Raw genomic sequence first — 26,312 nt, 5'->3', positions numbered from 1 at the left:
GACACACAAATCATTTTCACTTTTGGTAACAAGTTAAGGGACTCAATGACAGATGTGTGAGCTTCCTCTAAAAATGAAAGCGCACCTTTCGCACATACAGTTAGTCATTACAGTCATTTGTGCTTGAAAAACATTCTTTCTGAGTCAGAGGATTTCATCGTGTTGTGCACCCAAGTCTTCTCGACGCAAACTTGAAAATATGAAATGAGGACACCTGTTCAATGAGCTCACCTCAGCTCCCCTTTGTCCCGACTTAAACACACAAACCTACGTAGGCCCGGGCCAAGACAGCAGGTGTTTAGATCCCTTTCCTCCATCTGCCCTCCTCATCTTTTCTCTGGCTGACATTTCCTTACTAATACAATAAGTAGGGTCTCTGAACCTGATACACAAGAACTGCTTTCCTTATCCATTCAATAATGAAACCTGCGTCCATTCATTTCTCCTGTATGTCATTATTTTTCCCCTTTCTCCTTCTCTGTGTTTTTGCGGCTCGCTTTATGAATAAGTAAATGCAGTATTTGGTTTCCCCGTCGTTAATTATTGAAGCGACAGTGATACAAGACTTGCCTCCCAGTGCGCCCAGTGCACCAGACCCGTGTTTTAGCTCGTTCCTAGGCAACCAGGCTGCATATAGTCAGGCATCAGTAACATCCTAATGATTCTGCTGCGCATGCGATGAGGGGGAGTGCAATTTACACACAAATCAGTTGGGCTACCATTTGCATCCTGTCACAAGGCTTAAGAGAATGAATATGTAATGTTTTTTTTTCTCCCCCCTCTGTGTCTTTCATATCTCGGAAGAGGAACGTGTGTTAAATGACAATGCTATCACAACAGTTGCCTCTTATTGGAGCCGGTTACATGGTCGTGTACAAGGGAATGTTGCCATACAGGGCTTATTTGACTGATTTCAATGGGGAGATGAGTTGTTGAACAACCCTTTCTTAGCTGGGGTCAAAGCACAGGAAGTACAAACCTGAGGTGACCTTGACTGGATTTGAACTCCCACTGAATTGACATGTGATGACTCTCATCATTGCACCAAACACTTACAACCTGTCAAGCTGGTTTTAAACACTCTATGAGAGGCACAGTGGGCATTGGGGATTTTCCCTGCTATTGACGAGCGTCAGCGGGGTCAATCAGAGAGTAAATAAATGATTGAAAGAATTGGCTCGGCCACAATAGGCGAGGCCACTCAGTCGATCCTGGCTATTGATCTGTAGGTAGATGGCATCAATGAGAAGCAGGGGCCGTTCGAATGAAGAATTGAAATGAAGACTTGATTGGAATTATTTGTCCTTTAGCTTTGACTCGTTTACAAATGAGGCTTCGGCTCACATTAGCGTCCCGTGTGTCAGCTGGCCATAGTGAGAAGTGATACGCTCTCCGGAGGATATCTTATTGCAACCATTAATTTAGCTGAGGTACAAAGTAGCATCCACAACACCACAATTGATTCTCTAAAGACCCCACAATCCAATGTTATAAACCTCATCTATATTTGGCTTGGTCATACTGTATACTGTGTGATGCAAGGTTAAATTTCAACAATGCTGAAAGAATAGTCCCCGCTCTACTCTAGTCTAAGCTCCGTCACAAGTCAGGAACGAAGAAAGAAAAGGGTCCAAGGTTCAGCCAATTATGAAAAAGTAGAACAGTGTAAAAGCAATGGACAGAATCAGACAAAAAGACTTGGGAGATTAAACCTCGGACTTTAAGGTGAAAGACTCCCCACCATTCGGACAAGGACATCGGCTTTGGTTCCACTGGGTTCCAGTGACAGTGGCGGCTGGCATAAAGCATTATTAATGACCAAGGAAACTGGCCTTCAGGCTAGGCGTTAATTATATCACTGGAGAGCTGGGGGAGAGAGCGAAAACATTGGAGGGCGGGGCCACTCCCTCTGGTGTGTGTGTGTGTGTGTGTGTGTTTTACATTGTTAAGCTATTACTGTCCTCATTTCTAAGGGAAGCGTAGTTGAATAGAGGTGATAGATTGTGTTGGATCGTAGAAGCACTCCCCAACATCAGCCTTTCTGGGACCTGATCTTACTCATGTCAGATAGTCTCATTTTTGTACAGTATTATGTCAAAGTTACTAGAAAAAAATGTGGCAATGCCCCTTTATACAAAACAGTTCAGAAAACACAGGCCAGTGTTCATTCAGCCAAGCTAGCATGCCCTTGAACTACCTGTCTCTCCTCCTCACCAAAATAATCCATTAATTTAATTTCACTTTACTTAATTTATTTAATGAAAATGTATGCTCTGATTCAGCATTTCACATTCCTCACTAATCTAAATGTGACGGAGTTAACTGGAGAGATAATTCGGTTAGCTACAGGCTACTGTTTTCATCATTAAGACCGTCTTAATCACCACCATTCTTCCCGTACGCTGGCGCAGATTTCCAGCCTAGTGCTCTGCATGCCATGTGCAGGGGGTGTGTTTTTGATGCCCGGTGCCTGCATGTGACAGGTCCGTCGGCCGTGAGCAACCCTCCACTCCTCGCCGTCGCATAGCATCTGTGGCGTTGTTCTTTAAAAGGCCAAGGGCCACTCGCTGTGTATCCCCTTCAACGCAGCTCCGTGTCAACCCTCCTTACAGTCATAGTGTGACTTTGAATCTGGGGCTAAAGAGGGAGATGACGGCTTAATGGGGTTGAACAGGACACCAGACAAGTTTGTTTACAAGACCTGCCCCGGCTTTTTACTACGGGTTTAACCAGACAGAAGGATGTCGGCATGTGTAGCAAAGAGGGGTGAATTGTCACTTTTATACAGTGCTGAAACAATTAGTCTAGAGATTCTAGATAAGTTGTCAACTATTAAATTAGTCGCCAGCTATTTTGATAATCAATTAATTGGAGTAATTTTTTAAGAAAAAAGTCAGAATTCTCTGATTCCAGCTTCTTAATTGTGAATATTTTCTGTTTTTTTTTTACTCCTCTATGACATTAAAACTGAATATCTTTGAGTTGTGGATGAAACAAGACATTTGAGGACGTCATCTTGGCCTTTGGGAATCACTGATCGACATTTTTTATAATTTTCTGACATTTTATTGACAAAACAACTAATCGATTAATCGAGAAAATAATCGACAATGAAAATAAATAGTTAGATGCAGCCCTGAATTAGTCGATTAATTAATTAACTCATTGACAGGAAATGAATCTGCAACAATTTTGACAAATTATTTATTTGCTGGTTCGATGTTGCATGGTAACATCTCACAAACATCCGCCAATGGTTTGGTATCCTAAAGGCCTAAAATGCTACACGTTTGCTGGTTCCAGCTTTGCAAATGTAACCATTTGATGGATTTATTGTGTTTTATATTATACATTTAATATCTTTTGGTTTTGATCTGTTGGTCTGAATAAACAAGCAATGTGAAGACATAATCTTGGGCTTTTGGAAATTGTAATGGACTTTTTTAACTGGGATTCTCTGACAAAATGACTCGCAGCCTCGCTTTTATCACAAAACAAACTGAGTTGTTAGTAACTTTCACTTTCACCACTTTGTCATCAGTTAAAACAAAAGGTCAAGGTTCGTTCAGCCTTGTTCTCTCTTTCTGAGACATCCACCATCACCACCAACCAACATCCTTCCATTGACTAACCTCAGCTCTTTTATCCACACCTCAGTGTTCAGGGAGCCCTACACCGTCCGTGTGGCCGACCAGCGCTCCATGCGGGGTAATGTCGCCGTGTTCAAGTGCCTCATCCCCTCAGCCGTCCAGGAGTACGTCAGCGTGGTGTCCTGGGAGAAAGACACCGTCTCCATCGTCCCAGGTAGGAAATTCAGTTCACACATCCACCTTGTGTTACTGTCCTCTCTCGCTGAAATATAATGTCCCTGCAAACTCCATTCGTGTGTGAGTTATATTTGGCTGAGTGCGTGCTCGCTGTGTTTGATCAGGTGGTGGATAATAATGGAAAGCAAATGATCTAATGTCATCCCAATATGTCAATGGACTCGAGAACATTTGCCCTTAGAGAAATGAGAAATCTCTCCTGTTATTTTTAGAAGGAATAAATCCCTAACCAAAAATACAGAGCTCTGTCAGTATTTGAAAAAATGGGATTTTCTATATCATAATGAAGCTTTTTTTCCTCGTTTGCCATGTTTGTGATTGTTGACAGCCCTTAATCAATGTAATTGTGTCACTGGCATCTCCTGTTTCATCAGTGAGAGAAGATGGAGGAAGGTTTTAACAAAATAGTCCAATCATTCAAAAAGGAAGTCTGATGAAATGGCCTTTGCTTGGCACATCTCTGGCTCCTCACTCACTGACTGACACCGCTGTGGTTAATAGCTGTGTTACAGGGATAAATCAGGCATTAGTAGACATGTGCTGTGTGTGTGTGTGAGTGTGTGAGAAGGACAGAGGGGTGTGTGTGGGCTGGGGGGCTGGGAGGGGGGGGGATCTAATTTGATGAGTGATAGATCTGTTTAGCTGCTCATCACAGTCACCCAAAAGAGAGCAGCCACACCTCCAGGGCTCTGCTGTGTCTGGAGCTCTTCTCTCTGCTTCGTCTGATCCTCTATTCAAATGTGTAAGTGAGGAATAATAATATCAGTTTGAAACTGAGCCTCCTACATGCTGCTGTATGCCGTATCTATGTGTGCTGTGTGTGTGTGTGTGTGTGTGTGTGTGTGTGTGTGTGTGTGTGAGTGTGTGTGTGCAGGCTTGCGCGGTGCAGCAGTGTTAACATTTGCTCCGCGGAGCAGTGGCAAATTGCAGGGTGTCAGATGAGACTGTTTAGGTCAGATGATACGTATTGCTCCCTCTGCCCCTTATCTCGGTCTGTGATACCGAGCACCCCTTTCATCTCTCTCTCAATAGTGTGTGAATAGAGGTGTGTGTTTGTGTGCCTCTTTGTATGGCTCTGTCCTTCACACGGGAGCACTCATTGATCCAGCACAGCTGTAGTGTGTGTGTGTGAGTGAATGTGCGCGCGTGCGCGCGTGTGTGTATGTGCGTATGTTTGGTGTGTGTGTGTGTGGCCTGAGGGGGGTTTCCAGTCTGGATCGATAAAGCTTGCTGTTGGATTCCCCTCTCTCTTGTCACGGATCCCTCAGTGTGAGTGTGGTGAGACCGGGCCGGGCTGTTTGACGGTAAAACATGCACATATGAACAAGCTAGAGCATGTGTGTGAACATGTACTACACACACACACACACACACACACACACATATTCACATGAGCAGCTTTCTGTGACTAAGCTGATTAGGACAAGTCATCCATATGCTTTAATTAAAAAAACTATAATTTGCCCTATGAACATATGACCACAATACATTACAGTATGTTTACTGTTTATTCTTATCAATAATTCCATGTGAAACATAAGTTTATGCCTCATGACGTCAGATCATGTCCAGATGTTAAAGAGTTGGATAGAATTATTATGTATGTATGTATGTTATCTATATACATTATACAATAGGGCTGCAACCAACAATTATTTTCATTATTGATTAATCTGTCGATTATTTTCTTGATTAATCGATTAGTTGTTTGGTCTATAAAATGGTGAAATCTGTGTTTCCCAAAGCCCAAGATAACATCCTCAAATGTCTTGTTTTGTCCACAACTCAAAGATATTCAGTTTACCGTCATTAGGAGTAAAGATACCAGAAAATATTCACATTTAAGAAGCTGCAATCAGAGAATTTTGACTTTCTTTTCTTAAAAAATTACTCAAACCGATTAATCGATTATCAGAATAGTTAGCTTTTAATTTAATGGTTGACATCTAATCAATTAATTGTTGCAGCTCTACAATATACTATACTCTTGGGCTGATAAAGAATACGAAACACCATTTTAAAGCTGAATTGATTAGTCGATTAATCAATTATCAACAGAAAAATAATTGGCAAATGTTTTGATGATCAATTTCAGTTATTTTTCAAGCAGAAATGCCAAACACTTGCTTGTTCCAGCTTCTTCAGTGTGTGGATTTGCTGTTTTATATCATTGTAAACTGAGTATTTTTGGGTTATGGACTGTTGACCGAGCAAAAACAAGACATGATCGACATTTTATAGACAAAACGATTTATCTATTAAACCAGAAAATAATCGTTATTCCAGGTTATTCCAGGTTATTCCAGGTTATTCCAGGTTATTCCATAATGAAAGTAATCATCCTACAGTAAACCATCTGAATTTGCATTAGATAATGTTTGAGAGCTTTTTTTGTTTTCCATCTCTCTCTCTGTCTCTCTCTTTCTTTCTCTCTCCAGAGCTGATGAATAGGTCTTATTAGTAACACAGTGCTCCTCTTCTTCTTTCCGTCCGTCTTTGGCTCGAAGCCTCCTCTCATCTCTTTCCCTCCCTGGTACAGACTGGTGGCCTGTGTCAGCATCATGGCCCCACACACACACACACACACACACACACACACACACATATACACAGAGTGCACGTGTGCGCCCCTCCCAGCCCACCACCCCTCATCCATCCATCCATCCATCCATCCATCCACTCCATCTATCAGCTCCTGGTGGCGTGCACAGCTCTCTCTCCTTCGATAGCACTCGAGATGCTCTAGTGCTTCGCCATTTATTAGGGACAGTGTATGCCAAGGTATTGGCTTGACAGGATGACACATGTCACACAGACGGCTGTGTTGGTCAATAAAGCTGAGTTTGAATGGGCTTTGATGAAGAGGCAGGAGGGTGTTTGCTGACAGCTGGCCTCACTGCGAGACGACCCTGCCTGGGTGTCGTGTCAGTATTTGACAGCCAAATCTGTTTGCGTAGAGGCCCGTTCACGGAGCAGTGTGTGGCGGTGTGGTGGGTGGGGTGGGGGGGGGAGTAGACAGATAGATAGACAGGCAGACAGTCAAACGCAGGAGGGCTTTGTGTGTTGACTGGCTATCCTGGTTTTTACTCCCCTGTCATACCTCCCCTTCCCCTGCTATCTCTATATCTAGCCATGTCTCTCCCTCTAATTGATGGTTTGCTCGTGTTGCTGTTGGTTAGAAAATTAGCATTTGTTTGCTTGTCAGTTAGGGAACTGAAAGAGGACGCTCTGTTGATGGATGTGTATGAAGGAACTTCATCTGTGTGTGTGTGTGTGTGTGTCACTTTGTTAGTATCCATCTCCTCCTCCAGTTGGAGCTTAAAACAGTGTGAGTTTTATCTGGTCACCATGGTAACGGGTGCGAACCGGCGGGTGGAATGAGGAAGGTGTGAGGATGCATCGCTGCCTGATTTTTATTAGTGCATCACCACGGCTCAGCCCCTGCACGCACGCACGCACATGCACACACACACACACACACACACACACACACACACACACACGCACACACACACACACACACACACACACACAGATGACATAGCTGCATATTTATGTACACTTCCGTGACAGGTAGTGTACATGTCATCACTGTCAGGAGAATGAATCTTTTATCTCCAAATGTGGAGATTTCAACACTTTTCTTTCTGTCTGTCTGTATTTCTGGTTTGTGGGTGACACTGTTCACCTGTTTTACCAACCAGTAAATAAACTGGGCCAATGCACTGTATTGGCAAATATCCTCTTATTGCAGATATTTCGATATCTGTGTATATGTCAGCTGATGAGTAACAAGAAATCACATTTCAGACTTGCCAAATTTAAGTATAAAGAGATTTTGTCAGATTGTCACCGTTACATAGTTTCAAAACAAACCTAATCATGACTATTCGCTGATATATCATTGGATTTTTTTAAACTCTCAAATATGAGTAATGGTATCGGCCTAAAGAATCTAGTAATGGTTGGGCTATTATACACATACGTAGCATAATCCTCAGTACTCTGTTGGTCTTTAAGGTATGTTATTCCTCATAAAATATTGCCGTTATCAAAATGATAAAACAAATATTTGTCTGGAAATATTCACATATTCATGATTTTGTGCTATAGGTAGTTATAGTTCAGTCTCTTGGGAGTTAAAGGAAGAGAGTGTAGCATTTCGGGGATCTATCAGCAGAAATGGAATATAATATTCATAACTATGTTTTCATCATTGTATAATCACCTGAAACTAAGAATCGTGTTTTCCGTTAGCTCAGAATGAGCCCTTCATATCTACAGTACATAGGGAGTGGGTCCTCTTCACGGAGTCCGCCGTGTTGCACCGCCATGTTCCTACAGTAGCCCAGAACGAAGGTCACTGTAGTTCTCCGACGCGCTTGTGAAACTGCAGTAATGTGAGCCAAGGAGTGCAAAACTGCAGTACCGCCAGCCGCCGTCTGACTTCCGTTCCTCCTAAACGGCAGTGTTACGTTATGGATGGCCCCTGAATGAGGTGAACGGTGTTACCACGGTTTTGCACTCGGCGACTCACGTTACCGCAGTCTTTGAAAGGGAGGAGTGAGCGGAGGGGTATTCAGTTGGTTGCAATCTGCAAACTCACCACTAGATGCTGCCAAATACTACACACTGTACCTTTAAGGAAAATGTGACTTATGACTAACGGTGACACAGAGTTCATCTTTTTACGTGTTTTATTTTATCTTATGTTGGAATGCATGAAGAAATCGGACCAATACTGTACAATTTCACATTTCTTTCTTGAAATCGCAAACTCCATGTTTATGTGAATCACATTACATACTGTGGTTGAATATATTAAACTGAGTAGCTTCGTTAAATGTTTACAGTGTGAGTCATATTAGAGTAATAAATCAGGCTAAGGAAAATATGCCTTTACCAACCTGGTTTAGCGATAAATTACATTCAATCTGCTTCTTTTTAAAAAATGCTGTTTCTATTTTAAGAAAAGATTTATATAGAGTATTACAATAATATGAATCATAACTTGTTCAAAAGTTCCTGTGGATTCACAAAGTGTGCCTGAGATTGTACAGTACTCCCACACCTCCGCTGTATTACATGGAGAAGCATCAGAATGACAGAATGCCACTAGAGAAAGACACAAAGTGATAGATATGTAGATTTATTGATTTAACTTCTAATTGAATCATTGATTGGTTGGTATAGTGGGAGGGAGACAGAGAGAGGGAGAGAATGTGAAGGGTGTGGAAAAAGTGTGACGTCTGAGTTTTTGCATCCATTGATTGAGGTTGTTTAATCCCCCTTCTCTTTCACACACACTGCCTCTCTCTCTCTCTCTCTCTCTCTCTCTCTCTCTCTCTCTCTCTCTCTCTCTCTCTCTCTCTCTCTCTCTCTCTCTCTGTGAAGTGTAGCGTCACCACAGCTGCTGCAGCTTCTGTCCCAGTCTCCATTTTGTGGCCACTCTGCAGAGGCCCTATCCTCTCTCTATCTTACCCCTCTGTCAATCCACTCTTTTCTTAACTTTACCTCTCTCTCTCACGCTTCCTTTCCAGAGGCACTTATTAGGAGATGAAGTGACAAAGCATCGTCTTTTCCTTCCACTCCATCAAACCTTGAAAGTGAACAACAAGATAAACCACCAAAAACAAAAAATGGCAGAATAGGCAGAAAAAGAAAAGACAAAGTGGCACAAAAGCATGACATGCTAAATTATGCAGATGGCAAAGTGGGCATAGGATGGAGGGATGATGGAATGAGGCGGGTAGGTATATGAGGACGTATGAGAGGATGGACAAAGAGAGAGGTGTGCTTGTGTTTTCTTGTTGTCCCCAGCACCCCAGGGAGGAAGAGGAGGCCAGGGGCTCTAAAGCCGCTGTGTCCCGCTATTAAAGATGCATCTGACAAGCGCTTAATGCCCCCCCGTACCTACCCTTTCTCCTCCATTTCTCTCTCTGACTTTTTTTTATTCATCCCTGTTCTGACCATTAACCATTACACACATCGAGCGCATCTATGTGTGTTTGTCTTTGCGATGGCAGCAGTTTGTGCCTAGTGTGAGGGGTGGGAGGAAGAGGGCAGGGGGAAATAGGCGGTGTTTACTTATTGATGTGTGTTTATGGGCTGTGTGTGTGTGTGTGTGAGTGTGTGTGCGTGTGTGTGTGTGTGAACCTGGCAGTTATTTGTGTTAGGTTGGGTTATTTATTCAGCACTCGTGTTTGGATGTTTTACAGAGAGAACAGGTGCAGAGCGACTCTGAGCGCACTCTGTTTGAGCGGACTCTGTGTGTGCGTGTGTGTGTGTGTGTGTGTGTGTGCGTGTGTGTGTGTGTGTGTGTGTGTGTGTGTGTGTGTGTGCATTAGTGAGACAGACAGAGAGTAAGAAGACACAGGGGCATTCACTGCTGTCCAGGCACTGATAGGGCCGCAGTGTTGTATTCCGAGTGGTTGACACGATTCGAGTGTTGAAAAGGAAACGCCGATTTGTAGCTTTTGAGATACACTGAGACATAAATGTGCAGGTTATTTGTGGACTGACAGACAGACAGACAGACAGACAGACAGTGTACATGCACAGGAACATGGATGTTCTGTGTTGAGATTGAAATGGCGGGAGAGATGGAGGGAGATTGAAGGAGGGAGGGAGGGAGGAAGTGAGAGAGAGGGCTGTGCACGAGGAGAATTTCAATGGCACTCCAATCATGCAGGCAGTCTCGTTAGCCCAGGGAACATTTGCATAGCGCTTCGGCGAATTCATTTGGCCTTACTCAGAGAAGATGGCTCCCTTTCCTCTCTGCTAGTTAGTTATTCATTAACCGCACTCAGCCAAAGGTGTGCGCAGGTTCATGCATGTGAATCTGTTTGTTTCTGACCTGCCGGCCGACATGCTTTTAATTTTACACTGTATATATTCTTTGTGCATGAGATGATCGCTGGCTGTGTTTGCAGCACCGCGGTGCGTCTCTGCATCTTTCTGACTGAATGGATATGTGCCTCGTCGGATCCGCCCGCATATATACTTACAATAGTAGTGTAAGTACATGCCAGCAGACAGAATCGCTGTCAGATATTTTGCCAAATGCAGTGCCGACGTCAGAGCATTACTCATCACCCACCACGATCTCCTCGCCAACACCCTCTTCCTCAAACAGTGATGCTGCGCTTCAACTTTGTGTATTGCTGCTGCATTCCCCCCCCTCCTCCTCCTCCTCCTCCTCTTCCTCCTCCCCCAGCCTGAGAACCTAATTAAGGAAACATACATGATGAGGGTTCAGACAATCAGATCTATACTTGAGGCCATCACTAATGGGGATCATGACTTGCCTCCAAAAAAGCATGTGACTTTTAGGGTGGGGTAAAACTGTGTGTGTGTTAGGGGTGGGGGGCGTTGGGGTAGGAGGAGGAGGAGGAGGAGGGTTGTGGCAGTGAGGAAGCACAGCCAGTAAGTGAAGATGACACACATAATGAAGAATACAGTGGATGTGTTATTCTAATTATCCCACTGACACCGCCTTGCAATCTAATGTTGTTTGACAGTGCACAACAACCATGGTGGAGAAGTGTGTGTGTGTGTGTGTACGCGTGTGCATGGGTGCGTATGTGTATAAATTTGCAAGCAAGCATTTGCTGGAGTCTGACAGTGTTTGTCACATCTGCCTGAGCTCAAATGTGAATTTGTTTTGTGTGACCTTTCCTAAAGATAAGTCGTTTTGTTGGTCAGTTTGAAAAACACCCACATGCCCAACATTATCCAGTGCTCCATGCTTATAACTTTAATTTGATAATAGGTACGTACTGTAGCTTTATCTAAAAAGTAATGGAATTAGATTATATATTAGCTTTAAAGAGAGAGTGCGGGTGTTTTTAAGTGGGGTTGTATGAGGTACTTATCCATAGTAGATGTATTCCCTACAGTAGATGATGGTCGGCATGCACCCAGCTTGGAGAAGCAGACAGGAGTTACTGTAGGGAAGTAAAGCGATGAACTGCTGTGGACAGGGCCGGCAGAAAAACATATTTTAGACACCTAAAAGAAAGGCCCACCTAAAAAAAAATCAATCTCAGTTTAAGTGTACGCTAGATTTAGAATATTTTCACCGCTTTACCTTACTGAAGACAGCCCTTTCCGATGGGGAACTGAAGATGTTGTATCCATCTATGCTATTGCCAAAGCCACCAGACTCCATTGAAAAAAACTGAGATTTTACCTTGCAGAACACCTGGGTTGTCGGTCTACAGCTGACTCAGTCAGTTAGTTTTGTGTTATTGTGTGACTTTGGTGAATAACTGCCTCATAAAACCCTACTTCAAAACACCCAAACTATCCCTTTAAGTGGCCCATAGTTTAGTCTCTCATTCTTTGGAAAATGTGATTTATGTGAACTCTTTGCAGATAAACATCACATTGCTTTGGGTGAATATGTGTTGCTCATATGAAATAGTTCTGAAAATAAACCTGGCTACACCAGCTTTATTGACTTAAAGGTGCCCTGTGGAGTTTCCTTGTAAACAAAAAATAGTTATATTTACATTCAGTGTTACTCACCATATCCTGTTGTGTGTATCTTAAGGCCTCACAAATGTATTCAGTGCATCTCTTTTTAGAATTACGTCCATCCATGTTTAATAGCTGGCAGTCTCCTTCTTCATTACCTTTCTTCGCGTATTACCACTAGGCCAAAAAACGTGTCTATCTTTTCACCGTTGTGGGATTGTGTGTTTTATTAAGAGAGATGAATGAGAAACAAAAAGAAAGAAAGCGACTCGAGCATTTCAGACGTGCATGTGTTTGTGTGTATTTGTGTTCAGTAGCGTGGTGGGGGCAGGGCAATATGAGAGATATCCTGTTCCAACACATCCCCTCTGGAGCTGACTTAATGACCCGTGACCTGAAGATGTACATGCTAGGGAAGGAGAAAGGGGTGGGAGGGAGGGTAGCCCGTGGAGGGACCGAAGGGGAGGAGGTGGGTTGAGGAGGAACCAGGAACAAAATGGATGAAAACTGCAGCAAATAAAGCAGAATGAGAGATGCAAATATGTGCTGTGTGACGCATCCGTCTCTCTCTCTCACGCTCTTTCTCTCTCGCTCAGATGTGTCCTGACTTGACCACGGTCGTATCCATCAGCTGGAGGAGCTCCTTCGCTTACCTCTTTCCGGCCGTCTTCGCCGCTTTCACTCACTTTTCCTTCTTCATTTTCTTTCATCGGGCTCATAGATCACCGCTAATCAAAGACGGGATGTAGACAGCCAGCAGAGCTCTGACATGCAGCCCACAATGGACACAGGCAGAGGCAGCGAGAGAAAGATAGAGAGGCTGAAAGTGAAAGGAGGACAGGGAGATAGAGGTAGAATAACTCGGTAGGGGAGTGGGCAGAAGACAGGTGAAATAGATTGGCACAGTTTACCTGCTCTACTCAATTTTTCTTCTTTCTTTTTGACACTCTCCATTTTCTTGTTGTTTCTTCCACTATTTCCCTGCCCCTGCTCTTTCCCTCCAACCTCACCTAACCTCTGCCATATCTGTTCATTTAAACTGTGTAGCTGCCCGGGTGTGTGTGTGTGTGTGTGTGTGTGTGTGTGTGTGTGTGAGCCCTCGTTGACCTCCCCTGTGAGCCATGGCATCTCTATGCTTTATTAATAGCTAATCAATGGGCTCTCTGGGGTGTATGGGATGCCCTGAGGACTCCCACAAGACATATGCCGGCGTGTTAGCGCACACACGGACATTTCCCCACACACACACACGTCAATAGTTCATAGAAGTCAGTGGGGTAAAACACATGTAAAGGTTATTTAGCCAATAGTGTTTTTAAGGTTTTTATTTAGCCACTGCGACGAAATGATGCAAGTAGCTCTGATCCATTATAGACAGTTTCAGATTTGTCCTTCATGTTCCCTTATTTGGTTTGTTTGCATCATCTCTCTTTCTCACTTGCTCCGTTACCTCCGCCGCCTCCTCCTCGGGTTCTCTTACTGCTTGACTTGACATTTATTCCTCTCAAGCGCTTATCAGGCCCACCTTGACCGCCTCTGGTTTTGCATCATTATTTTCCCTTCCCTTTCTGCTATTTTCAGCGTGCCTGCCCTCTTCCTATTCTTCCCTCACCTACTTATTTTCTCCGCTCCGCTCTCACTTTCTGTACCTTAGCTCTTGGTATTTTGAAAGTGCAGTTTTTCTTTTTTTTTTGTGTGTGTGTGTGTGTGTGTGTGTGTCTGTTTTGTTCATGTGCATAGCCATTGTTTTACAATGCCCAGGGCAATGCAAGTTTTCTGTTCCTCTCACTCCGTCTCACTGGAGACATTGTTTGAAAACAGCGATGTGAGTTTCAGACGTGTCTTGTGAGGAATCCTCCATGTTTTTTCCCTTTTACCTCCCTCCACTCCTTCTTAGTCAACCCTCACTGAGCTAATGGCTCACTTCTTACGCACTTCCTGTACTAAGACATGTTGCATCAATAGCACTCCTTGCCATATAAATTATGGCTAAATTACATGTTTTGTTTGTTATAATGTGTGCATTTCAGCATCCCAAACTGAATTAAAGGATGAGGCTGCTAGCAATCATCAACAAATCCCATTAAAAGAACAAAACCAGTAAACTGTCAGCCAATCTCTCTCCCAGCCTTTCAATGGCTCTCAACCCGAAGCTCATATGTTCCTACTAAAGACACTAACCTGTTCTCATCCCAACTCGTCACATAATGACGCTTTGTCAGACCCCTCGGCGTCACTTTTCCGTCGCAGTAAACACATCATAATGATATAAATTAAACAAAAACACTTGCTTAGGATTAGGCAACGAAGCCTCGTTAGTTTTAGGAAAAAACAACATGGTTGGGCTTAAAATTACTTTGTTTGTAGAGTGTGTCCCTGTGTCTCTTTCGCTCTTTAAACTACGTCACCACAGCACTTTCTCTGAGCGTTTACTGATGCTGCAGATGGTATTACATTGTAGTTAATGGAAAGCCCGGTGCGTCGTGCTTTGTGCGGTTGTATCGAACGGCAACCGCCGTGACAAAGCGCCAGTAATTGATCCCCTGGGAATGAAAACGGGCTGAAGATGCACATCTTTAAAAATTGGTCACAAATGTATACTTTCATGTTTTAAAAAAGGCTAAAAAAAATACCTAAAATAGCTGGGCACTATAGTTTTTAAGAACGGTGTATTCACTAGTGCATTTGTTTGATGCCCACTGCTTTGGTGCGGTAGCAGGACGGTGTATGTGGGAGTGACTAAAAATGCACTACAGTGCCAGTGTTCATGGTAATGAAGGAACATGTCGTCCGGTGCAATGGTGTGACTCATTGATGTGTTATTAATAGTTTTTGGACAACAATGGAGGTCTGTGGCACAGAGGAATACGCTATATCAGGCTTTGGTCTAAACAGGCAATAGTTGTTTGTAAGATCCAGTTACTTCCTGGCGTCTCCGCTGGTTGCCTGGTAACGTCAAGCCTCCAGGACTCCCAGGCATGAAATAGGCCCGAACATAACCCCATGCAAAACCACAGCATGTCATTTTACGACAGTGAGCTTTAGTGTTGCTGGTGGACGGATTTTGTTAGCGATGGACAGAGCCAGGCTAGCCGGCTGTTGGCGGTATCTAAGTAACTTTAAATGGGGTTTCACCTGTTTTTTACCTACATCCAACTGCCCTTTGGCTAAGACTGTGTGTGTTTTGTGTGTGAGTGTGAGAGAGAGAGAGAGAGAGACGGAGAGAGAAGAAAATCTTTTTACATCTGAGCTTAGCTGACTAAGGCTCCCAGAAGACAAAGGAAGGGGGAGAGGGGTGCGGGAAGGGAAAGTAAAGAGGAAAAAGAGAATGTAATTTGAATCTCATATACATTTCAGTTGAAAGTCATTGTAGCCTTGATACATTCTCTCTGGAGTCGGCCTCACACACACGCACGCACACAGGCACGCACGTACACACACATGCACACTCGCCCCCCCCACCCACTCTTGTGGACAAAGCTCTTGTGTATGAGCACAGATTGACAGTTGAGTGCTCGCACTACAGCTCATTCATCCTTGTTGACTACATCTCTGCTGCCAAGTTGAAAATACAATATATGTCAGTGTGCAGCCTCTCCGCAAAATAAAAATATATTGTAATAGCTACAGTCGCTTGCACACTTAAATACCCCGACGATGACATTAGAAGCTGTAAAATAGAACGAATGGGAGGAAAACAGTAGGCACTAAACTGATTTGTCTTGGCGCTCCTTCTCCCTCCAAACTTATTTTTCTTTTGTCCTGGGAAACCGAATGCTGCACCGCCATCTCGTAAGAGGAACACTGCTGTTTTTATACCAAGTTAGGTTTCCAGGTCCAATCAGTTGGTCTCAAACAGTCATACACATGTCGCTTATCAGTTTTAATATGTTTCTTACATGGCTACAAGAAAAATATCTGGAAAGTGGCCTTGACTTTGAACTTTTTATGATATGTTTTTATGTCATTTTTGAGATCAAAATAGTGGAAGTGACGCTCATAATGCTTGTACTATAATTTAGGCATACAGCCATACTGTACAAAGGAAGGGCTACATATCAAGTGCTTCTCAAAGTGTCAAGAATATACACACATATATTTTTTTGGAATTGTGTCCCTCTTTAAGCACCCCCACTCGCCAACAGCACCCATCTCCAGATATGTGTGTGTGCATCTGTGTGTGTGTCTCTCTTTTGCTCTGCATAAACAGTGTGCCCTTCTCTCGCAGGCTGACAAGTGAACGCCTTGTTTATTTCTGTTGAGGGGAAAACAGACGGGTATTTATTCCATCGCTCCCCAACCCCCAATTCTTTCTCCTACTCTCATCCCCCTTCTTCTTTCTGACATCTTCAGACAAACACAGAGCTATAGCAGAGCAGCGAACAGTAATGAGCTAATATTTCATCCAGGTGAGGTTGTTTGAGTAAGGAGAAGACGAGGATGAATGACCTTCAGAGGGCTAACTTAATGTTGTGACAGTTTATTTGGATACAGTATATTGGCATATGACATTATGGACTAGGAAAAACATGCATTGTTCCAATATGGTGGATTCAGTGATCCCTGTGTCTCATCACTGTCTCCAAACCTTTTTGTCGCTTTGTACATCTGTCTTCCTCCGCAGTGATTTACTTATTACTTTTTGTCTTATTAAGTCTTTGTCTTAAGATTTCTGACTCATTTGGCATCCTAGAGGGCTGAGGGCAGAATTAAATTTCATACCGTGTATGTATGAGAGGCTGTTATTATTGAGCTTAACCATGCATTTAAATGGATTGTTGTCCAGCAAACAGAATGCCTTTAATGGTACCAGACAGTTAACTACATTCACGTTACACTTATTGTGTTATTACACTTTTGTTTTAGTATCATTTGTCTGTCTTGCTTTTCCTCTTTTGTTTGTGACTAGTGTTGTTGTGAGTTATATATATTCATATGCCATCTGTAACATTTGATATTCCAAACATAATCCTATCTGATCTGTAAACAAAAACACTGTATCACTGCTGCGCCAAAGTCTGACACTCCAGCATTGGGTTAGCATCTGTTGCTATGGAAACAGCACAAACTATCATAGAACTTTTTAGCTCCCACCGCCTCAAGCTGCTTCTTCATACTTTTAAAGCAGTTTAATTAAGCTTATTTCCAGTTAATATCATATAAAGGTGTCTGCATCAGCATTTCCTCAGATTCAAAGGTCCCACACTGTAGAAAGTGAGAATTCCATGTCTTTTTGTGCATCAAAATGCTCAATCCACGGAGAAATACAAACAGACCGTATTCAGAAACTGTGCCTTTAAACGAGCCGTCAGGATTTCCGTAAGGTTGTGATGTCACAACTATACAGCCACCGAGGTATACACCTTGTAGTTGACCAGTGAGTCGCTGGCTACAGTGATGCTGCGAAGAAAGCAACAGCGCAGATGCGGAAGACCGAAAAATGCTGACCAATCAGAGCTTTTTCGGAAGGAGGGCTTAAAGGGACAGGCGCTAAAATGGAGCGTTTCAGACAGAGGGTGAATACAGGTATATTCAGACAGACAGTACGAGAAAAATAATGTGTTTTTTGAACATTAAAGCATGTAAACATGTTCAAGGAGAAACCCCAAAAACAGGTGTGGACCTCAAAATTAGCACAATATGTCCCCTTTAAAATCTGAATTTACAATAAGGGAAGTACTTACAGGCCCTGCGGTGCTTTACTGCTCAGCTTCAGACAAGCCAATGAGTGAGCTATCACAGAGGAGTGCAGCTAACCAATTTAGGGCTACAACTAACGATTATCTTCATTGTCGATTAATCTGTCGATTATTTTCTTGATTAGTTGTTTGGTCTATAAAATGTCAGAAAATGGTAAAAAAACTTGATCAGTGTTTCCGAAAGCCCAAGATGACATCCTCAAATGTCTTGCTTTGTCCACAACTCAAAGATATTCAGTTTACTGTCATAGAGGAGTAAAGAAACCAGAACATATTTACATTTAAGGATCTGGAATCAGAGAATTTTGACTTATTTAAAAAAGAAAATAATAATAATACTCAAACTATTAATAAAATAGTTGACAACTAATCGATTGATTGTTGAATCTCAAACCAAGTAACCCCACCAACGAGTAACCGGTCACTCTGGAGTGTAAACTGTCAATAGTGGCACAAAAGCAGCACACACAAGCTCAAGAGGATCGCCAGTCAAGATTGAAAGAGAGGAAGTGTATTAGCCATCTTTAAAGTCTATTGAGGGTTAGTGTTTGATACTAGCTCAGATAAACTGAGTATCTGCTCTGTATGTTACCCTTGGGTATGTTGCTTGTCAAAACAGCAGAGAGACAAAGTACACAAGTGGCTGATACAGGAAGTTGAGTGGATGAAACCAAAGCTGAAAGGTTTGGTAAATATTACACTTGCATTAGGTGGTCAGAAACTCCAATGGGACGTTCACGTTGCTCCGTGTCTGCTGGATGTGTAAGCAAGCAACTGTTTACACACAGTTTAACCCTGACACATTCTTCTTTGCTTCTTCTTCTCCTTCTCCAGTGATGCAACTATTTCTTATGGCTCCCTATGCAGGGCTTAATGCACCTTTGGTTTCCTTTGCTTTCAAAATGCTGCTTTTCTCTTTCACATTCACGGACAGGTTTTATCCAGCCAGATTGTGTTTCTAAACTATTTGAAGCAGACTGTCAGAGGATCATGTTCTACTAGTTTCAGCTTTTTGAAGCATTTGATATTTTCATGCAAGCTCCTTTGTTTTCATGCATTCTTTTAGTCTTTTCATCACTTTAAGTCTTACTGATATTGATGTATTTTTTTGCTTTTTTAATCTTTTATTTCCTGTAGATCAGGAAAGCTTCATGCATTTCTCCTTCTGTCACACAATGCCTTGCCCTGTGCCCATTGTACTGCTTTTTGTCTCATGCATGGTGCAATACCCTGCAGTCTGTCTTCACCCTGAACATAAGAGGGTACAGAGAATTGATGCTTGGATGGTGTATAAAATCAGTTGTGCTTAAAAAAAAGACTAGAAATAATGGTGGTATGTCATGGTAGTATAGTAGTTAAAACAAGCTGATAAAATCTGGTATAGCTACTACATAGATTCAAGTGTCTACCAGTAACCACGAGAATCATCCTGAGCTTTTAGTCGTGTCTATTTAAGACCTCACAAGAGTCACTGGGACCTCATTTGCATCTGGAAGCCTCAGTTTCCATTTTTGATCTCCCTCCACCAATAGGAAGTGACCTAATTTTTCAATTACATGAATTTCTTGGGTGTCATTATGATCATTTATAGTTTCATATACAGAAGTCACCTACCTATTACTCACACGGTGCACACACGCTGTGTGAAGGGCCGGGTGCCAGGTGGAGGGGTGGGTAATTGTGGCATCAGTTGATAACCAGTGGACATGACTGTATGTTTTCCTCTTCAGAAGTCAACAGCGCGTAGCAGCGTTCCACTAATAGGGAGAGTGGCTCTGCATATACGCAATGTGTTGCTGTGCAGGAGAGAACCATTCTGCCACTGTCGGTGTCTGTGTGTGTGTGTGTGTGTGGATGTGTCCTTATACTGTCTGTGTGCATGAGTTTGTACATTTATGTATGCACGGTTGTGCGTCTGCGTACATATGTGCGTTCGTTCATGCATGCTCGCACATTCGGCTTGTACGCATTTGTATGTGTGACAATAATATTGGGGTTTGCTGACAGGTAGAAGATGAGGTTGAGATTGAGAGAAAAATGGAGAGATGGGAGGAAAAGGAAGGGGTAAGATGAAGTGATGAGAGAGAGAGAGACGCAGCATGAAGAAAAAGAGCCGAGGAGGGAGTGATGGAGAGAGTGAAAGACAGAGGAGTACTCTCCAGAGAGATGCACATGGGGACCAAAGACACATTCTGCCACCATAAGCATGTTTAAATTTTGAACAGGCACTTAAGAGGGACAGCACAGAAATGCATATTTCTCAAAGAGGTTTTCGGAGCAGGCACTTGTGGGTAAAGCAGTGATTTTTTTTGTGCGTATGAGAGAGAAAGAGGTGTTTAAAAGAGAGCAGAAAAAGAGGAGAGAAGAGTGGAGGAAGGGAGGGAGCAGAGAGATGCAGGCTTTCTTAATGGAGGTGTTTTTGCTTCACTAATTTTAGGGCCCATTTAACAGAGTGTGCTCCTCTTTCCTCTCCCACTGTCTCTGCCTCCCTCTCCCCCCACACACATCCCTCCATCTCACCCTCTCGTCTCTTTCCCTACATCTCCAGTTAATTTAATGAAGGGTTGCCCGATTGCTTTTAGCATTAATATTCCAATACCAAGTGATGTAAATAATGAATGCAACCTCCCTCTATTCTCTCTCTCCCTCTCGCTCTGGATGATGTTGAGCCCCATCTGTCGTCGCCGCGGTGGCACAGAGCACTCCCCAAGGATGAGAGGGAAAAGTAGGATAAGAGGGCAGAGAGAGAAAAGGGGGGAGAGAGAGAGAGAGGGAGAGGAGGGTGAGGGGTGAGGGAAGGTGCGCCTAGAGGGATAACACGAGCATGTCTTCCGTTTAGTGTCAACACTGAGATTTTCTGGTTGTGGATTTGTTTTTGTTTGAATGGGAGATTTAACTTTACACCTTTTTTAAATTTAGCATCACAGTAGATTATTACAATAAACACTGTGGATTTTAAGGGTCTCAAACTACCGGGCCACGATCCATGAGACAATTTCATAGGACCCCTCCACATCTTTTAGAATTTATCTTTTACATCTGACCCACAACTTATTTCTTTACATTTTCCCATTTTGATTCAGCCTTTTATTTTAGAATAATATTTAATCTTTCTAGCAAGACTGCAAAATTGGACCATAAAACAGGATCTTTACTTCAAATGTAACATTCAGCAAGGTGCACCTCACTGTGTAGCTTGTCAACATAAACAATGATTGGTTCTGATTTTATACGAAACGACTCCCAAAATGTCTCTCTCTAAACCTAAAAAGAAAAGTTGATCTGGAGCACAGACAGCTTCAAGAGATGTGGACAACTGGTTCTTTTTTGTGGAGCTCAATGCATTTCAACCTATTTCAGTTGCCGTTTTCAAGGAATACAATTTCAAATGGCACTTCTCTTCTAATCATGCAGAGCAGTGCAACACGTATATAAAGGGAACGGAGATAAGAGTTGCTCAGCTTTTGAGTGTATATAGTTGAAATTCCTTTATGTAAAAAATACACAATTTCTTCTCTTGTCTTTTCGCCTAGTGTTTAAACGGCCTCCGTATTGGTGTGCTCCACGAATGTCATCTCTGGACCGTTTTAGCAGTCTGTTCCAGCTGTGCAGGTGTTAGCTGTTAGCTAGCTAGAAACCGACACACCGACCGAGTCTGTTTGTGTTCAGCTCAGCCTCTGAATGATGTCAGAACTCTCTAGGAACTACAGTTCTTTCTGTTATCTCTCTCCTTTTTCCTTATGAAATACAGTATATTCATAATGCCACAGGATAAGAATGAATTTTTGATCAAGTTAAAAACATTTTCAACTTCAGTAGATGCGTCTTTGCCCCAGTTCACGCCATCCGGGCAAATTTGCATCTATTCGTGCCGACTCGCGTCTTTCCTTTGATTTTGTATGCATTATTGCATGTTCTGTTTGAACACACCTTAAGAAAGAACGACCTGGTCAGTTTTGTTAAGGGACAGTGTGTAGGTTTTAGCGTCATCTAGTGGTGTGGTTGCAGATTGCAACCAACTGAGTACCCCTCCGTTCACTCCTTCCTTTCCAAGACTGCGGTAATGTGAGCCGCCGAGTGCAAAACTGTGGTAACGCCGTTCGCCTCACTCAGAGGCCATCCTTACCATTAAAACGCTACTTTAGGAGCAACGGAAGTCACATCACCACGGTTTTGCACTCTGCGGCTCACGTTACAGCAGTTTCACAAGCGTGTCGGAGAACTACGGTGGCCTTCAGGTAACGTAAAAGGCTCTCTCTAGAGCCAGTGTTTGGTTTGTCCGTTCTCTGCTACGATTCTTAGTTTCAGGTGATTATACACTAATGAAAACATAGTTACGAATATTAAATTCCATTTCTGCCAATAGATCCCCCGAAATGTTTCACACTGTTCCTTTAAGATGGGAGTTTTAACTTTACACCTCTTTAATTTTGTGTCACAGTAGATTATAAGAGTAAACACTGTGGGCTTTCAGGGTCTAAATCTAAAGTTAAGAAGGTTTTTAGTCGTGAAAGAGGGTGAAAGAACAAGTGATTGTAAGAAAGAGAAGTTGGAGAGCTTGTGTCTGGTTTAGACTGCAGGCCTCTTGCAAACTAGTAATGAGTGGAGCTAATTAATTTAGACTCTGCCAACAGATGGCTAAAGCCACATGGCAGCCGCTAAGGGAGGTACTCCTCTTTCCTCTCACTCTCTCTTTCTCTTTCCCTTTAACTGTCTCTGTCCATCTCTCCAGTAGCAGCACTCGCTGTTAGTCGAGTGTGTGTGTGTGTGTGTGTGTGTCTTCGAAGTTGTCACCGGCAGCCAGAGTATTTGATCGATCTTCAGCGAGCAAAGGCCTCTGGGGTAGACATGGGAGCTCTCAGGCTATTAAACAATTACACACTCTCAAGGTGGTCACCTCAACCTTCAACACGCACACACACAGAGAGAGTGTGTGAGGCTGTGTGTGTGTGTGTGTGTGTGTGTGTGTTATCCAGGTATGTGTTTGTTCCTGCAGGTAGAGGAGACGGGATGGAAGGATGAGAAAAGGCAGATGGAGAAATGGTGGAAAATGGTTTCGGTATTAATGGCTACATTTGTCTGCGGCTTCGCTCGCTCGTGTAAACACCACTCCGACATCATATTGTGACCCCCACCCCCCCTCACACACATACACAGCCACTAACCACTTAAATCTCCTTCTCTTACAGTACCACCACAAACACACAGAAGCCACACTACAACCACTCTGGTGTTTCTGCAACCAAAGCCATTTCTGAGGAGTTTCCTTGAGTACTTGAGCGGGAAAACGCATTAAAGTTTAACTGGAGGAGGAGAGAAAGGAAGTAGGAATGAAAGAAAGGGGACATCAGAGTACTGTCGCACACGCTATTCTACCCCCCCACCTCCGCCAATACTCTCAATCTCAACGCTGGGCTCTTTTTCTTTCCTTCCTGGCTAAATTGAAAGGTTAAAGGCTGCAAGGGACATGCAAGGCTGATGAAGAGGAAAGGGAAGGAGAAATTGGATTAGTAGAGGAGATGATCAGGTATTGGAAAGAATATTGACATTCAGTAATAAGTCCATCACACTACTGATGAATCATTCTCATGCAGATTTCACACCACTGAGTAGGATGACCAATTGACAACAACCATCAATTTTGACACTGAAAACAGCCTATACTGTACAGCACTGAGTACATGCAAGTAGTAAAAATGACATGTCTTTATTCCACCAATCTTTCCCCTTCTGTAGTGGATTCCCCCTTTCCTGCCAAATAGTGAATGTCAAAGGGTGCAGAAACAAAAACAGATAAAAATGGAGAGAGAAAAAGGGGGAGAGAGTAGGGGGACAGATGGGGGAGCTGGCAAGCACGTGGCACACTTTGCATGGGAGTGTGCGTATGTGTGTGACACACAATAGTGGTAATTATCTTAGCCGTTGAGTGCACAGAGGGCTTGGCAGTATAGGGTATGATGGGGGGGACGGAGGGAGGGGGGGACAGGCAGTCAAACAGTAATATAATCATAGTCCTTTGTGTGAGCGAGAGCAGAGGGCAGCTCAGTGTCAGCTGTTATTGAGTGCTTATCCCCTAACGGCCTCCCCTACACACAAACACACATACACACACACACACAACGTATAGCCATGTCCATAAAATTGTGCCATTCATATATTCATGCTCAGCCACTTTCACACGTCAGTTCCTCGCAAATCCATCAGTCACAGCCGAACAATGTGCAGTATTTAAACCAAACATTATGCCTAATCTGACATGCAGTGAAGGGTTCCTAGTGGTTGCGACAGGTGACAATTTGATCCGCTAATTATACAAAGCCTAATCGCTATAGTAACTAGTGTTAATGTTAGAGTTGTCTTAACTACGAGCGATACGAGCTTTGTTCATTCATCAGCTGTTCTTCTGTTACCTACTGTACATGCAATCTAAAATCCTTAGTGTTTGTGAAGAAACCAACATCCATGAAAGCAACCTGATCTCGTGGGAAGGCGTATAAATAGCACGACATCACAAGGACATTCCGCATGTCATGAGAACGCATTTTAGCCTTTTCACGTGCCATTTTGTACGCAATGCAACAAAACTATGGTAACAGTTTAGGAAAAACATCATGGTTGGTCTGAAAATAAGTAAAATATGTACAGAAACCACATAACAGAAGTACGGAAAACACGTCCCATCCACCTCCCCTCCCGCCCGCCATAAGCAGTCTCTCTCACTTTTTGTTACACGGCTTTATTGAATAATCTGTTCTGATTGGTCAATCACGGCGTTCTACAGTCTGTTATGTCTTTATAGCAGACCGTTGCTATGGGCGCAGCTCTGATGTCGGACTCTGGCAGACCGTTTTTGTGTCAAATTATTGATTTCTTAAGTACGTAGCCATGGAATAAGCGTGATAATGTACAGCTAGCGGGTCATTGTTGTGAAATAAACCCCGACAGGGCGATGCACGGCTCACTGTACATTATCCCTTACTTATTCAATGTCATTAGCTCTGAGCGTAGCATATTTACGCAGATGCATTTACATTGCAGTCAGTACAGACTATGTGGCGTACAAATGACACCCCTAAAGCAAGAACAGCGTTCTTATTGCACGCGAAATGACTTGCGAATTACCCAGTCATTCATATGCCATTTAGTGCAACCGTGCTGCTGAAGTGCATGTGTACTGTATGTAGGTCTACTTGTATTGATTTAATTTTGGGGACATATACTGTATCACACAGTTACATTATGGGGACTCACCTCCCATTTGTGGACAACAGAGCTGGTTCCTATAAAGTAGTGGTTTTTGGTTAAGGTTAGGATTGTCTTTAGAAATGTAGTGGTTATGTTGTTTAAGGTTAGTTTAAAGCCTTTGGTAATCAATTTGTCCTCCTAAATGGCAAAAGATAAGTTTGTGATTATGGGTGTCTCTAATATACGGTATGTGTGGTTTATAGTGTATTTTAAACAGTAAGTCAATAGATCTATTAGTCATTTGAAAGAAAGCTTATTTAGAGAAGATATTAAATGTTAATATTATGCATCAAGCAAAAAAAATGCTAATAATTTGCTGTCTCTTTCTTCTCAAATGTAAACATGCATTCAGATCGCTCACCTAGCCAATTTTCTGTTATTTGAATTTGAGCACTGGATTGCTTTTGAATTTCTCGTTTATTAGGACTGCACAGCCAATGTACTGACTGTTCAGACATTAGCTGTAGCTAGCTAGCAGTCTCAGAGCCCAACAGCTATCGGTCTGACGGATAAGCCTCTGGAGGGCAAGGGGCGACATTTGGGGGGTTTTGGTGTAGCCAGAGGATATCTGGGCCACGACTTCCTCTTCTGTGCGCTGGTCATTGTTTACAGTCAGTATAGCAACTTGAGACTAGTGTTGGAGTTGAGAAACGACGTGTACGACCGGATTGTTTCACAAGTAGCCAGTTTACAAGTTAATTTTAAACCAATAAAAAGCTGAATCATCGTCAGACGATAGCCGGTGGATTGCAAAATTGCATTTTGGCCAATGAGTTCCACCTCTTTTGCCCTCCACATGGACTGTTCACCTGCATTCAAACAAAGCCTGCTCAAACGTGATTGGTCAATACTACTCGGATTACAAACGGAAACCAGAATGCTTCTGAATCTTGTCCCGTTTGTCAACAGATTCTACATGTGGATGCAGAATCTGTTTATATAGACTAGATATATAACTAGCTATGTAATCACTCATCATGTGTGTGGAGTGTGGCTGTGAGTGTTAATGCGTTAATGTGATAGTTCACTCTTAGAACTCCCCATCAACTCCTTTCTTTCTGTA

General features: G+C 42.9%; 1 protein-coding gene across 3 annotated transcripts in view; it reads left to right on the top strand.

Annotated features, from left to right (window-relative positions):
• The window catches only part of LOC119491224 (Down syndrome cell adhesion molecule-like protein 1 homolog), a 118,523-nt gene that overhangs the window by 17,916 nt on the left and 74,295 nt on the right, over positions 1–26,312 (top strand). For all 3 annotated transcript variants that reach the window (XR_005207564.1, XM_037775007.1, XM_037775006.1), the window contains exon 3: positions 3,658–3,804. Coding sequence is in view for 2 of the 3 variants with exons in the window: in XM_037775007.1 (XP_037630935.1) it covers positions 3,658–3,804 (147 nt within the window). In the remaining variant the exon portion in view is untranslated. The remainder of the gene's footprint in view (positions 1–3,657; positions 3,805–26,312) is intronic.

The sequence above is a fragment of the Sebastes umbrosus genome, chromosome 7 (assembly GCF_015220745.1).
Source record: "Sebastes umbrosus isolate fSebUmb1 chromosome 7, fSebUmb1.pri, whole genome shotgun sequence".
In the NCBI taxonomy this organism is placed as follows: Eukaryota; Metazoa; Chordata; class Actinopteri; order Perciformes; family Sebastidae; genus Sebastes; species Sebastes umbrosus.
The sequence above is the reverse complement of the archived record's forward strand: the minus strand, read 5'-3'. Positions and strand labels throughout refer to the sequence as shown.